This window comes from Halichoerus grypus, chromosome 3 (assembly GCF_964656455.1).
Source record: "Halichoerus grypus chromosome 3, mHalGry1.hap1.1, whole genome shotgun sequence".
NCBI lineage: Eukaryota > Metazoa > Chordata > Mammalia > Carnivora > Phocidae > Halichoerus > Halichoerus grypus.
This window is the reverse complement of record NC_135714.1, coordinates 91,812,052-91,826,297: the sequence shown is the minus strand read 5'-3', so window position 1 is coordinate 91,826,297 and position 14,246 is coordinate 91,812,052. Positions and strand designations below refer to the sequence as shown.

At 34.7% G+C, this 14,246-nt stretch overlaps 1 protein-coding gene across 4 annotated transcripts in view; it reads right to left on the bottom strand.

Annotated features, from left to right (window-relative positions):
• The window catches only part of AP1AR (adaptor related protein complex 1 associated regulatory protein), a 37,967-nt gene that overhangs the window by 8,556 nt on the left and 15,165 nt on the right, over nucleotides 1-14,246 (bottom strand). For 2 of the 4 annotated variants that reach the window (XM_078069100.1, XM_078069101.1), the window contains exons 2-5: nucleotides 8,460-8,508; nucleotides 6,742-6,768; nucleotides 3,729-3,754; nucleotides 459-555 (exon numbers count right to left, since the gene is read on the bottom strand). In XM_078069100.1, coding sequence (XP_077925226.1) covers nucleotides 459-555; nucleotides 3,729-3,754; nucleotides 6,742-6,768; nucleotides 8,460-8,508 — 199 coding nt within the window. The remainder of the gene's footprint in view (nucleotides 1-458; nucleotides 556-3,728; nucleotides 3,755-6,741; nucleotides 6,769-8,459; nucleotides 8,509-14,246) is intronic. The other 2 variants (XM_078069102.1, XM_078069103.1) reach the window with 1 other exon arrangement.

Genomic DNA, 14,246 nt, shown 5'->3' with positions numbered 1-14,246 from the left:
AAACTATAATTATAGGCCATTCCCATAAACACATTAAAGTAAATAAAACATTTATGATTATAGTTTATGGTTCACTTAATAAGAATAAACAAGTCCAAAACAAACATAAAGACTTAAAAAACATTTATTGTGAAACAGACTTTTTAAAAGTTGGTTTTAAAAACAAAAATACATGTATCTTGCCAGAGTCTCTATTTGTGAATTAAGAAATTAGTTTTTAGAAGAATGTATTATCTTCATTTTTGGCAGCATATGATTTCTGATAAATTAAAATGAAATAAAACAAACTATAATAGACTAGAATTTTTTTTACTTTTGAATAATCTTCATCTGTATAATATCTAAATATAGATCTAGTGACTATTCATATGCACCATATTAGTTAATCTCAACTTTCTCTATAGTATAAACAGAGGTCTTATGATAACATATACTTAAGCAACATAAAGACTATTTACCTCTTTTTGAATTTTCATATCCAGATCTTTCTGTTTTTCAGCAATAGAATCATAATGCCTCTCTCTTAGGTTGACAATTTCTTCCTCAGTAAGAGGCCTACAGAGAAAAATGAGGGAGAAAAAAGAAAGAAAAGAAAAAATATTTTTGATGAGTACAAGTCAAAATAAAACACTCATCAACCACAGAAATACTAAAATTGTACTGTCAAAGTATTAAAGCAATTTGATGCTATAATTTCAATGGTTATGAATAAAAAGGCATATATTTTAACACTTGCTATAATCTGGTATATACGCTGAATAGGATGATATATATCATCAGAGTATTTTTTAGCACTACAACCACTTTTAAGAAATGTGGACTCCATTTACCTTCACTTTGGCTCTGCTTCAGCCTTCTGACCATATCCCAAAATGTTGACCATAACGTATAAACTTCAGTACGCTATGCTCTGATAGTCCTCTTACCATTCTGGAACTCTTAACTCACATACCCACTACCCTCCTATTTATCCTGCTCAATCACTCTGGCTACTCCAGGCTCTTGATCTCTTCCCTTTCTTCCCTTTTCTCCTGTCTACCTATCCTAATTACCTTGCCAACCTTCACATACAACCAATATGGACACCATGGCAAATCTGAAGTACCTTCTTACCAACATACTCACCTTCTTGCACTCCTATCATGACACCTTATTCACCCAGCTTACTTTCTGACTTGGATCAATTCCATGATTAGCCCTTTCTCCTGAGAGCTGCTAGAGAAAATCTAACATTAGCAATAACCCTTTTCTTAGGCATGGTCAACTCCCTCTCACATCTTAACTACTTCAAATCTTCAAGTACTCTTTAAGTTCCTCATTCAAACTCTTTTCTCTTAGAAGTCAATTCCACCCCACTCTGAGACATGGGAAGCACCAACCAGCAACTCCTTCAACTTCTTTCCACTCCTCCTCTTACTTGAGTCTATCTTCTCTATTCTTCCCTCCATCCTCTGAAGAGGTGGCATTCCTTAACTTGTTCAAGGTCATGTGCTACACTTATACTCTTGATTCATTCACCACTGATGCCACCCTTGCTCCCCTACTCCAGGGAATTCTCTGGGACATTGCTCTATCAATTAGCACCTCTCTTTCATCTTAGCCTACTTTTTATTTTATTTTATTTTTTTAAAGATTTTATTTATTTATTTGAGAGAGAGAATGAGAGAGAGAGAGAGAGCACATGAGGGGGAGGGGTCAGAGGGAGAAGCAGACTCCTTGCTGAGCAGGGAGCCCGATGCGGGACTCAATCCTGGGACTCCAGGATCATGACCTGAGCCGAAGGCAAGTCTTTTAACCAACTGAGCCACCCAGGCGCCCCTCATCTTAGCCTACTTTTAAAAATCTGTCTTCACCTCTCTTCCATGTGAAGGGAGGAGGGAAAAAAGAAAAAAAGGAGAAAAAAAGGAAAAACCTTCATGTGATCTATATTTATCTTTAGCCCCTCCCTCTCTCCTGCCCATTTCCGCTAAAATTCGTGACACTAATGTACACTGATAGTGCATCTAGCACTTACTGTGTCAGGCTCTCTTCCATGTACTTTACATATATTAACTAATTTTAATCCTCACACCAACACTATCAGGTAGATATAGAGATAATACACATAAGGGAAATGAGATGAAGACAGATTATGTCCAAATAAATCAAATAATATGTGACAAAGCTAGGATCTGAATCCAAGTAGTCTAGCTCCTTGCTCTTAACTACTGTGTTTATCTTCCCTTCTCTGTCCTTACCTCCCATTCTCTCATTACCTCATAGCAATCTATCTTTGCTTTCATCCCTAATAACTCTAGCAAAGGTGGCTTCTATGTCGCCAAATATAGTAGACACTTTTGAGTCTTTATCTTCTTACTTCAGTTTGATGAAACGGTGTTGGTTGTTCTCTCCATTCCATCTGTCTGCCAGTCTGTTTTCTGTCTTCCCTTGGCTTTCTATGCTCTCTTACTTCTTTTTGTTCACTGAATCTTGGTTGTCTTCAGAATCCTCTTATAGTATTTGCCTATTCAATCCTTAGACCACTGCTCTCTCTCCATACTCCAAGCACCCCACTTCCTTCTGTTCCCAATCTCAGGTAGGTGATCTTGACAATTAAAATGGTTTTAACCACCAGTATAAGGTAATGTCTCCTACTTCTCTTCCTCTAGCCCTAACTTCTGCCTAGGGCTTTTTTTTTAAAGGTTTTTTTTTTTTTTTTTTTTTTTTTTTTGTGGTATAACTTAAATAAAATAAAATAGAAATTTTAAGTGTTCAGTTCATTAAGTTTTGACAATTGTATACACTTGTGTAACTGCCACACAAAGCAAGATACAAACATATCCATCCCTCCACAAAAATCCTCTTGTGCCTCTTTTCAGTCAACCCACTTTGTTCATGCAATTTCTTCTGTCTGAAATGCTCTCCTCCTCTGGATAGTTATCACTAGCCAACACTTCCAGGATCAACTTAAGTGTCATCTCCTTAAAGAAGTCTACCTGGACACACCTCTTCTCACACATCTTGGGCAAATGGTCTCTCCTTTAGGTTTTCCATGCATATTTTATAACTGCTATTTAATCTCTTTTTCCATCTTATGTCGAAATTAGTCATTTACACAAACTACCTCCCAGACCAGGATATTCTTTCTTCTAATGTAGAGAAACATGTTTGATTTTTTAATTCCAGTGCCTAGCACAGTGCCACATAGTTGCCTAATAAATGTTTGCTAAACTAAAAAAGGTAAAGAATATGCATTAAAAATATGAAAGTGTATGAAAATATTCTCTTGATATTAAGAACTCTCAAGTTAAAGACAGATGGTTCTTCTTCAAGTAGCTCATACAATTTCAAAAGAATCTAAAAAGGCTGCTTAAATAAATTAGAGTATCAAGGTTCTAGTTAACCTGTTAGTAAAACAAGTTTTAGAATGTCATGAGGAAGGAAAAGGGGGATATTTTAAAAATTTAAGGAAGTGTATTTATTGATATTAAATAGTTTTTTAAAAACTAAAAAATACATGATTTAGGTTCAATGGGAGAGCACTAGGTACTATTATACATTAAATTCCTTAATGTTCAAAACAATACTTTGAGATGTTATTATTTGCCTCAAACTTCTAGAAGAGAAAACTAAGGTCCTGAAATGTAAACTATTCAATGCCTCAAAGCAAGCAAATGACAGAGCCTTGATTCTTAGAGAGCTTTTCATGGTTCACACAGACATTGTTTAAAAAAAAAAAAAAGCCTTACCTATGACTGCTTCCTGGGCTTTCCCCCTGTACAAAAATTAAACAATTAAAGAAACTTCACTAGCTGAATTCTACATAAGGCAAGTCAATAAAATTTTTATTTAATCAAAATATTTTCTGCTTATCTATTTTTATCATAGTAAACAAATTTTATTATTAAAGTGTCTTAAATAAAAAGCTTTAAAATTTTACAACTTCTCAAAAGCAAAATTTATTATCTAGCTTAATTATATATAAACTAATTATTGGACATTTCTTAATTTATTTTAACAAATATATATTCTACACCAAATGAACTTCTGGGTCAGGATGGTACTAGACAACATATCTTCTATGCCCTCATCCTTTACAGTTGATCCTCATTATTTATAGATTCCATATTTGTAAATTCACCTATGTAACATCAAAACTAATAATTCCTGTGCTTTTGTAATCATGAACAGACTTCCACAGAACAGCAAAAACTTTGAGTTACCCAAAATGCATATTCCCAATGGCGGTAGAACATGGTGATGCTCTGCCTTCTTGTTTCAGTTCTCATACTGTCCTCTTTACAGTCTATTGAGTACCAGGTTTTTTTGCATGTTTGTGCTTTTTTGTTGGTGATTTCACTGTTTAAAATGACTCCTGGGGTGCCTGGGTGGCTCAGCCAGTTGGGTGACTGCCTTCGGCTTGGGTCATGGTCCCAGGGTCCTGGGATCGAGCCTCCTGGGATCATCAGGCTCCTTGCTCAGCAGGGAGCCTGCTTCTTCCTCTCCCTCTGCCTGCCTCTCCCCCTGCTTGTGCTCTCTCTCTCTCTCTCTGTGTCAAATAAGTAAATTAAAAAAAAAAAAATCTTTAAAAAAATTTTTAAAAAATAAAATGACTCCCATGTGTGGTGTTGAAGTGCTGTCTAATGTTCCTAGTCCTAAGGAGGCTGGAGCAAGCCTTAGGGAGAAAATGTGTGTGTTGGACAGGCTTCAGTTCAGGCATGACTTATAGTGCTGTTCAAAGTTAATGAATCAATAATATGTATTAAAATTAGTTGTCAAACAGACACCTAAAACAAGGTAATTTACTGATTGGTTGATGAAAATGTTGTGACTAGAAGCTTACAGGAATCTAACTCTCTATTCCCCCTGAGAGTAACGGTCCAGTTGGTATTCACTAATTCAGCATTTATGGCAACTTTATAGAACATAACTACCACAAATAATGAGAATCAATTGTTTTTGTTTTTTTTTCACATGGTTATGAAATTACCTATATATATTTTTTCTCCAAAGTAAACCATAACTACTTTAAAGACTGATTTGGATTTACGTATCTTTCTTAGACACTTAAGCTATTCATATGTGATAGTTAAAATATATGGCCAAGTAACAGCAGGAATAAAACTCAGAATGATAGGAAATAGCACTAAAAAATAAGATGATGTTCAACTAAACCAAACACAAAATATGATATGAAAGAGGAAAAGACTGGTTAGTAAAAACAAAAGCAAACAAAAAACTCAATCAAACAAAAAACACCTTAGGAAAATACATGGAACCACATTCTTTTAAAAAGCAGTGTGATGCTGGGATGAACCATAATAAAGATTGAAAGAACTCTTATATTTAGCACTTCTACAGTTTAGAAACTTTAAAAATATTACATTGGGGAGCCTGGGTGGCTAAGTCGTTGGGCGTCTGCCTTAGGCTCGGGTCATGGTCCCGGGGTCCTGGGATAGAGCCCCGCGTGGGGCTCCCTGCTTGGCGGGAAGCCTGCTTCTCCCTCTCCCATTCCCCCTGCTTGTGTTCCCTCTCTCGCTGTGTCTCTGTCAAATAAATAAATAAAATCTTTTAAAAAAATTGTATTAAGTGTTTGCTTACACTTGTTTTAAAAAATATATGGAATTAAAGTGACCTTTGAAATGGGAAAGAAATTAGGTTCTAGGAAACATTAAAATATTTGGCAGAAATTTTACTGGGAAACAAAAGGCTAAGCTGTTTCTCAAATGTGTTCTATCAGATGATAATAAATATGTATTATTGTTTTAAAAAAGGATTTATACCCAAATTAATTTGGGAAATGTTAAGTTCAATAGGTTTAAATAATTTTCTTAACAGTTCCTTAACAGTTTCTTTAATCTTCTTAGAAGCTTTAATGTGCTAATTTACATTCTGAGACTAGTATTCTGTACACACTGTGGGAAATGTTGGGCTAAAGAATAATTTAAATTTGTTTGATACATTTTCCTCTTTCCTTAGGAAATCAAAAAGTTACAAAAGGTCAGAGCTTGCAGTGTTGTTCCAGTAGAACTCATTTTAGAGTTGTATGAAGTAGGCCTAAAGGGGGCTAAGTAACTTGTACAAACTCATATAATTAGTTTAGTGAAGTTGAAACTTAGCTCACAGACTAAAACTCTTCTAACTACAACCAGTGGATTAGAAATATGCATTTCACTAATTCTAAACTGTACTTTTTTCCCTATTTTCATATATCTGTACTTGGAATGCATCTTATATTTAAGTTTTAGATGAGATGAAATGCAAAAAATCAACAAAAAGAATAACTGTTAAAAAAGATAATGGCTAACGTCAGATAAAGTCATTGTAGAATGGACATGTATAAATTCCACCCTGAGAAATCTATGAAAACTATGGTTATAGAACAGATCTACCCTGGATTGTTGAGGAATTTTACCTACCTAATGGCAAGAGGTTAGAAAGATCCCTTTTTAAAGTTCCTTGAGTTCTACAGCATGCTTTAAAATATGATACATATATATATGTATATATACATAAAATACATGAAACTAATATATAAAACTATGTACCATATATACAGTATTATATACATTATATATGAGAAAATTCTGAATTATATGCTAATATAAGTAAGCAAATTAGTATAAGAAACTAAAAAGTAAAAATAAAAACCAAAAGATAAAAATTCTAAAAGACAATAAAATAAAAATTTTAAAAATAATTGCTAGAATTAATGACTCATGAGAATAAATATGGGTTTTGTACTATGGTGGAAATACTTACTTCATCACTTTCCACTAGATTCTCAAACTGGAAGAACAAGAAAGTAAGTGTTAGGAGGGATATTTGCCTAAGGTACATATACCAGAAAAAATTGTCACTTTTTTCACTTTGAAAATAATATACCTTTATATTTTTTTTATTTTACTATGTTATGTTAATCACCATACATTACATCATTAGTTTTTGATGTAGTGTTCCATGATTCATTGTTTGCGTATAACACCCAGTGCTCCATTCAGTACGTGCCCTCTTTAATACCCATCACCAGGCTAACCCATCCCCCCACCCCCCATACCTTTATATTTTTAAGATATTTGAGTCATGTGTCCCTTTATACACTAGTTCATTTGATATATCCAACAATCCGATAAGATAGCTAAGATAAGCATATACTATTATTTATGATTTTATATGAAAAAAAGGAGAATTACAGCAATTTTCTTCATAAATCAGAAACTTTTTAAAACTTATAAACTAAAACTTTCCCCTGAATTATTTCATATGGGTGTTTTAAACCCACACTACCAGTTTCCATTTGAGTTCAGGACAAATTTAATGTCATAAGAAGGAGAATTTACTCAAGAAACAGGGACTTCAAAAATACCCAAATAAGAGTTTATCTTATAATCTTTATATTTATTCATCTACTCATTCATTTAACTATTTACTGAAAATCTGCCAGATGGTAGTCACTACTCCCAAACACAGTGTCTTTCTACAGATAGGAATGTAACCAATTTGATGATGATGTGATAAACACTATTATGTAAAATGATTGGATGAAAGTCATTACTACTAAATTATATTACTAAAATATGTGTATTTTAGCTATAAATAATTTGATAACCACTGAAAGAAAAAAGTTTTATTGTTAACACTGTTTTATTACTTAAAAATCAAGAAAACAATGAATTCAAAGGTTTAGAAAGATAAGAATTCAAAGAAATGACTTAAAATTATTATCTTGAACTTTTTTTTGATTGGTGATTTAAAGAAACTAGTTTCTGGTTTATATGCTTCTTTATTTAATATAGAAGGCAGTGAAGTACAGTGTTCAATCTTTGAAAGCCAGGCAGTTTGGGACTGGAATTATGTTCTACCACTTAAGGGGCCGTGTAACAAAGCCCAACTTCTTCATCACCTGTCGAACTAAGCCTCCGATTCTCACCCATAAAATGGGATGACTGCCATCCATTCAACACAACTATATTAAGAATTATGTTAATGACATTTATAAACTGTATGGTGGAGTAGGTGGTACAGAGCAGGAGCTGAATAGATTCTATTATCTATTTGACATACAAAGAATAAGCAATTCAGTGATTTGTACTGTAGAGTTGCTTAAAATCAGCTTTCTGCTTTGATCCTGCTACACCCCTCTATTGGCGCAGGCCAACCATCTATCTCTAGAATCACTGCCTACTGAGCCATTATAACTGTTAGAAGCGTACCCGCTCTGAATTGTGCAGGGTGAAGAAAAGACAAAAACAAAAACACCACTTCTTAAGTAGAAATAGCAATTCTATTAGAAGAACAGGACCTTAATCTACAAACTTTTCCCTGTTCACTCCTCCCCTCATCACCCCAATTCTTTCCCTCTTCACTAGCATCAATAATACTGAAATATAAAAAGTCCATACTAACTTAATGAAAAGAAAAATGTCCTTTCTGCCTTCCTGAAGGTACTTTTATCCAAATAGATTCATGACTCTACTCACCTCTATAGTTAAGTGCTCACCTCTTGAGCATGTTCTAAAATACTTGGATCTGGGAAGAAAAACAGAAAAACTTTTTTAAAAAATCACAATTAATACTAAAACTGAGCCAATATAGTAGCATAAAAACATTTCCATAAAAACATTTTCCAGAGTTTCAAACTAAGTTATGAGTTTAAAAGTATTCAACCAATATTTTTCTACTGATACTAATATTTACTAAACCTGTAATAATAAATTTATTGAATTTACTACATAGAACAGAATACAAGTTTTAAAATTATCTCATTATTTTTACTGTATCAAGGAAAGTATCATGTTAAAATACTGACATGTTAAATAATGTGTAAGAGTATGTTTCCAATTTTCTTAAACATATGCAAAACAATAAAAATCTGAAAAGATATATGCCAATATGTTGAGAGTGGTTATCTCCAGATGGTAGAATCCCATGTTTATACAAAACTAGGTGCTTTTTATTCTTTCCATGCCTATACACATTTTAATCATTCTCTTCTGTGCCTATTAGTGAAATTTACATGTAATCAAATAAGAATCTCCTTTGTTACAGCTGCTCCAAAGACATGTCCACACTCTATTAACTATATCTCCTCTATTATAGTATGAAAGTTGGTTATAGGGCAGAAGCACCTAAACTCCTTTACTACTGGAAGTGCCAGGAGATTATAAGACTTAAACTTATAATGTGGTTCCTGTTATAAGCTTCTTAAATTGATGGAGGAAAGGTCTTCCATGCCCCCACAGAGATCAAAAGTCACACATTAATTCTGATTAATCTATTTCTCCTGATCAAAAGTCACACTGATGTGTCAGGATCCTTGGACAGAAAGTACCTCTTTAAGACATGAGAAGAATCCCGGGGTTGGGAGAGTTCAGAATGCTTTGTATTATGTGTATATGTATGTGTGGAGGGGCATACAGGTTTAGTGAAAGAGAATGCTATAGTATCATGATTAGATTTTTAAAAATTTTTTTATTGTTATGTTAATCACCATACATTACATCATTAGTTTTTGATGTAGTGTTCCATGATTCATTGTTTGTGCATAACACCCAGTGCTCCATGCAGAACATGCCCTCTTTAATACCCATCACCAGGCTAACCCATCCTCCCACTTCCCCCCGCCAGAACCCTCAGTTTGTTTTTCAGAGTCCATCGTCTCTCATGGTTCATCTCCCCCTCCGATTCCCCCCCTTCATTCTTCCCCTCCTGCTATCTTCTTCTTTTTTTTTTTCTTAACATATATTGCACTATTTGTTTCAGAGGTACAGATCTGTGATTCAACAGTCTTGCACAATTCACAGCGCTCACCATAGCACATACCCTCCCCAGTATCTATCACCCAGCCACCCCATCCCTCCCACCCCCACCACTCCAGCAACCCTCAGTTTGTTTCCTGAGATTAAGAATTCCTCATATCAGTGAGGTCATATGATACATGTCTTTCTCTGATTGACTTATTTCGCTCAGCATAATGATTAGGTTTTTATTATTATAAAGAACAAAAAGAACAATGAAATCATAGGTCCCATTTTTAGTACAATCTTTATTTGCTAACAGATGCAAAGCAGTTTTATTGCCCATTAAGAGGTCATTAGTAAAAAACAGAGGACTTAGTCTGTCATTTCACAGATCTAGTATTTTATGGAACATATCCAGTACAAATAAAATACCCTTAATTCTCTAAGCATCTCTTTGTCCCATTCTTCTATTTTCCCAGTTTCTCACACAAAAACAGAAATGAGTTGAGCCTTCGAATAGCACTGTGTTCTGGCATTAGGATTCATGTTTAAAGTACTATATGCTCTCTCCCTGTAACCATCACTCTCTTCCTTGAATGAAGAATCTGTCTCTGATTAATCTATTTCTCCTTCCAGGTTTACTGAGTGATGTAGCTGAATAATGAAATAAAGTTCAGTAATACTATCTCAGTATAAACCATCAGTGTGATTTCACTGCTGAAGCAAAACCTAAAGCCAAGTGGTACAGCGTCCAAACCAAGGGAAGTAATTATTGCACTGTACTTACATTAGATGGCAGAGCACTGGGTTCTATTCCAATTATACACAGATACATGCCTAACCTTAGAAGTCCAAGCTGTTGGCTGTGGTAAATGTCTTACTTTTCTGTCCCTTTTATCCACATATAACCATAGTGAGGATGATTATGCTCTTGCATGATTCTGACTCTCTGCTTATCTGAGCAAACTAGACTACAGCCAACCCCCAGACCTCATTTGATTGATTCAGGGTTATATGGAAAAAGAGAGAGACAATATTTTCCTGAGTGCTCTAGGGTGGTGCTAGGAGTTAAGCTTCTGAAAATCTAAGAGAGGATTGAAATCAATCAAACGAATGTCTGACAGTGTTGACGTCATTCCTAAGAACTAGCTACATCCTACTTTGCCCACAGTTTGGTTAGTAGTTGAGAAACCTACTATCCTTATAAGAAACTCTACCTTTTGCCTAAAATAGTTTGATCGGATTTCTGTCCCCACAACCAAGGTCCTGATTAATAAATAAACACGAGTCTATATGATAGAATGGCAAAAAAGCAAATTAATAGAAAAAAAAAACCGAAAACCAAAACAAAACAATTAAAATGGAAGGTAAACAGAAAAGCAAAATAAGCGAAAAAATATTTAAGCTTTCCTTTTTTAGATAGATTAGATTGAGATCTTATTATTCACAAAGGGCATATATTGGCTCCTACTATCATAAATGCCAAGATTATATTAATAGATTAAAGTAAATACTCAATTTCGCAAACTCAGGGGCAACATTTTTTTATTAGAAGAGCTTTATCCTGGGATTTATCTGAAAAGAAGTTGAGAAATACTGTGACACAGATTTTAAAAGTAATTAGAAAGCCAGCTGTTTGAAAGTAGCATTTCAGATTTCACAGAGCTCTCTATTACTTAAGCAATAAATGAAAGAAATTAAAACTAAAATCTTTTCATAGTATTAGATGCTTAAAATCCTAATAATTTGGAATATAACTTTTTCAGTGTTTCCTGTAATAAACTGCCCTGATGTTTTGTATTTTCTACCTCACAGTTATAGAGTAGAGTAAGGGATGAGGCTCTTGGCAATCCTCTCCTACTTACTCCTAGGTATAGATGAGAATACAAGTGAAAGGTAAGTAGAACAATGGAGGAGAGGGGAAAAAAGTACTTGTTTATTAAATGTGGCATCAAGTGTTTATATTTTAATTTCATAAATATTTATTGAATACCTAACTAAGTGCCTGGTACAGCTCTAAAGTGCTGGCAATACAATTGTCAATAAAACAGGTAAAGGACCTGCCACCTTGCAGCTAAGATTCTTGGGAATGAATGACAATAAGCAAGTACATAAATGATCATGTGGTGGGAAATGCGGTGAAAAAATAAATACCTCAGAGTAAGCAAAGATAGTGACCAGGGGAGGGAGGTTATTTTATATAGGGTGGACAGGGCAGGTCTTTCTGTTAAAGCAAAATTGGAACAAAGGCTCCCAAGACTATGACAAAGCCAGCTAGCTAGATAACTGGAGGAAAAGAATTCTGAGCAGAAGAAAGACAAACACAAAAGCTCTGAGGCAAAATTGTGCTTGGCATACTCTAAGTAAGTGGGGGACCTGATTGGCTGGACTGGAGGAGAAAGAGATAAGGTCTGAGAAACAACCAGGGTCTTAGAGTCTTTGTTGGCCATGGGAAGGGTTTTGGAGTTTATTCTCAATAGTTGAGAATTCACAAAAGAGATTTCAGTCTTTGGCATTCACCTTTTTTTTAGCTTTTATTATGAAAAATTTCAAATATACACCAAGGTAGAGAGGAAAGCATCATAAACCCTGTACCCATCACCCTACTTAAAAAGTTACCATCTTCCCAATCTTATTCCTACAACTCCCTTCTTTTGTTTTGGTAGAGTATCTTAAAGCAAATCCAGACATGTTATCTTACCCTTACCTCAGTTAATATCTCTATTTGTTAAAAGAACCTTTTTTTCAACCTAACCACATTACCACCTAACAAAATTAAAAATCATTTCTTAATATCATCTAATAGTCAGTCTATATTTCAATCTCCCTATCTTTTTATACATGATTTGTTCAAATCAGATTTCCAACAAGGTCTATACACTGCATTTGCTTGTTAGGCCCCGCAAGTCTCTTTTAGTCCATAACAGCCCTCCTTGCTGCGCCATCACCTTTTTTCATGCCCTGATTTGTTGGAGAAATTGTGTCATTTGTCCTGTAGAATTTCTCAGTTCCTAGGTTTGGCTGACTTTTTTTCCTCTTGGTGTTGTTTTCTTCCTCAGAATATTCTCTGTATTTCCTATGTATTGACAATTTGATTTAAATGAGTGGGTTTTTTTTTTTTTTTTAAGGCAAGAACCTTCATATGTGGTACTTGCTATTGAACTAAATTATGAGGAATTTTATTTTTGTCTGCCTTACTTTTACTGACGCTAAGAATGATCTGTAGGTTCAGGTATTGTCAGCCCAATTCATCCATTATAAAGCTTCCCATCAACCTTTTACCAAATGGTTTCAGCATCCACTGTTAATCATTGCTTAGTTCCATTATTTCATGAGAAGGTACACAATCATGATTTTCTAAATCTACCATTCCTTAAGAATTTATTAGCTGTATAAGAACTTCACTGGAAGATCCTGAACAGACAATCTAAGTTTTTTTTGTTTTGTTTTGTTTTAAATATTTTATTTATTTATTTGACAGAGAGAGACAGTGAGAGAGGGAACACAAGCAGGCAGAGTGGGAGAGGGAGAAGCAGGCTCCCCACTGAACAGAGAGGCCGATGCGGGGCTCGATCCCAGGACCCTGGGATCATGACCTGAGCCGAAGGCAGATGCTTAACGACTGAGCCACCCAGGCGCCTTGACAATCTAAGTTTTAAGAGGCCAATTAGGAATCTTTTGTAATAGTACAACAGAGAAATGATGGTAGCTTGGATCATCAAGTTGAAGTTATGAAACAGTTCTGAAGAAAATATTGACAGAATTTGCTAATGAATTAGTTGTAGGAGTGTATGTAAAAAGGAAGAATCAAGGATGTCTCCTAAGTTTTTGTCCTGAACAACTAGAAGAATGAGAAGTTGCCATTTACTGAGATGAAAAAGGCTAGGAAAGGAGTGGATTGGTGTTTTTAGATGCCTTAAGCTTGACATCCACACATAGTCAAGAGGCTGGATGAGAGTCTTCTATTCAAATTCCAAGTCTAGAACATTAAGATAAACATAAGTCCAAAACCCCCTTATACTTTCTATAATTGACGCTGGGGATACTTCTCAATTCCAGATATTTAAGACCACCACACTTTTCTTCTTGGCTTCAAACCCAGGAAATTCATCTTTGTTTTCTTTTCCCATCTCAAGGAAGGTTTCTTGTAAACAAAGATGCAATGTCAGTAATTCTTCCTCTCCCATACATCTGCTTTGTGTTATTACTAGTACATACACATGGCTATTGTTTTTAAGAATTTTAATTCCAATCACTATGGAGAAATAGAAGTATAGCTTATTCCTGGGAAAGAGAGGAAGAATGAGTTATTTCCCAAAAAGTGGAAAACAAGAAACAAAAATTAAAACTATAAAAGCAATATAACATTAATGCACCTGTTACATTGACAAGTTATATTACCTTAAAGAAACAGAATGGCTCCTGGGTTTTGAGACTTAAGGTAAAGAGAATTAGTTAACATCTAAAAGAAGAGTATGTTAGGGGCGCCTGGGTGGCTCAGTCGTTAAGTGTCTGCCTTCGGCTCAG